This window comes from Penaeus monodon, chromosome 33 (assembly GCF_015228065.2).
Source record: "Penaeus monodon isolate SGIC_2016 chromosome 33, NSTDA_Pmon_1, whole genome shotgun sequence".
Taxonomy (NCBI): Eukaryota; Metazoa; Arthropoda; class Malacostraca; order Decapoda; family Penaeidae; genus Penaeus; species Penaeus monodon.
In genome coordinates this window covers 19,891,410-19,892,146 of record NC_051418.1, presented here as the reverse complement: position 1 = coordinate 19,892,146, position 737 = coordinate 19,891,410, and the positions used below count along the sequence as shown (strand labels likewise).

At 36.9% G+C, this 737-nt stretch overlaps 1 protein-coding gene across 1 annotated transcript in view; it reads right to left on the bottom strand.

The window, feature by feature from the left end:
- The window catches only part of LOC119594295, a 25,740-nt gene that overhangs the window by 17,823 nt on the left and 7,180 nt on the right, over nt 1-737 (bottom strand). The window contains 2 exon segments of the mRNA XM_037943356.1: nt 162-257; nt 440-595. Coding sequence (XP_037799284.1) covers nt 162-257; nt 440-595 — 252 coding nt within the window.

Below are 737 nucleotides of genomic sequence, written 5' to 3'. Positions count from 1 at the left end.
CCAAAGTGTAAATATAATGTTTCTACTTTGGGCCACATACAGGCATGAAAGAAAAACTAAAAACATTATACAAAATACAAAACTTCATCTCTGTATGACCACAACATTATCATTATGAACATTGCCCAACTGCCAAACATCAAAAAGACTGATCATCTTACCGTGTCTTGGGTAGAACACGAACATGCTTAGCTGTTGGGAAACTAGCTGCCAACATGTCACGTTTTATATGCGGTGGCACATTTGCAATGAATAACCTGAAAATTGAAAATGCAATAAGAATCTGTGTCAACTTTGGTGGAATGCCCACCCTTCCTCCTCCCCCATCTTCATTTGCAACTCTGTGCTAAAGCAAAAATAAAGTAAGAAATAAAGAGTACTTTGTCATGTGATTATAAAGGTTAAGCATAAAAGACTGAGAATGGCAAAAGCAACTTACTTTCTGGGGTGCACTTTTAGGATGCCATCTGTCTCTCTGTCATCACTTTTCTTGGACATGGAATTTACATGCTTGATCAAACTGTTGTTCTCTAATATTAACTTATGCTTCTCCGCCTCCTTTTTTGTCTTATATTCCAAATAGAATAAACCTTTCCTGTGAAAGAAAGATGATGTTGACAAATAAAAAAAAATAATATGTACATATGCCTAAACTAACCTATCTACACATATGCATCTCAGGTACATAGTTTTGAGATTGTTGAAGGTGTTGGGTTGGAGGGGGGGGTACTCAGGGG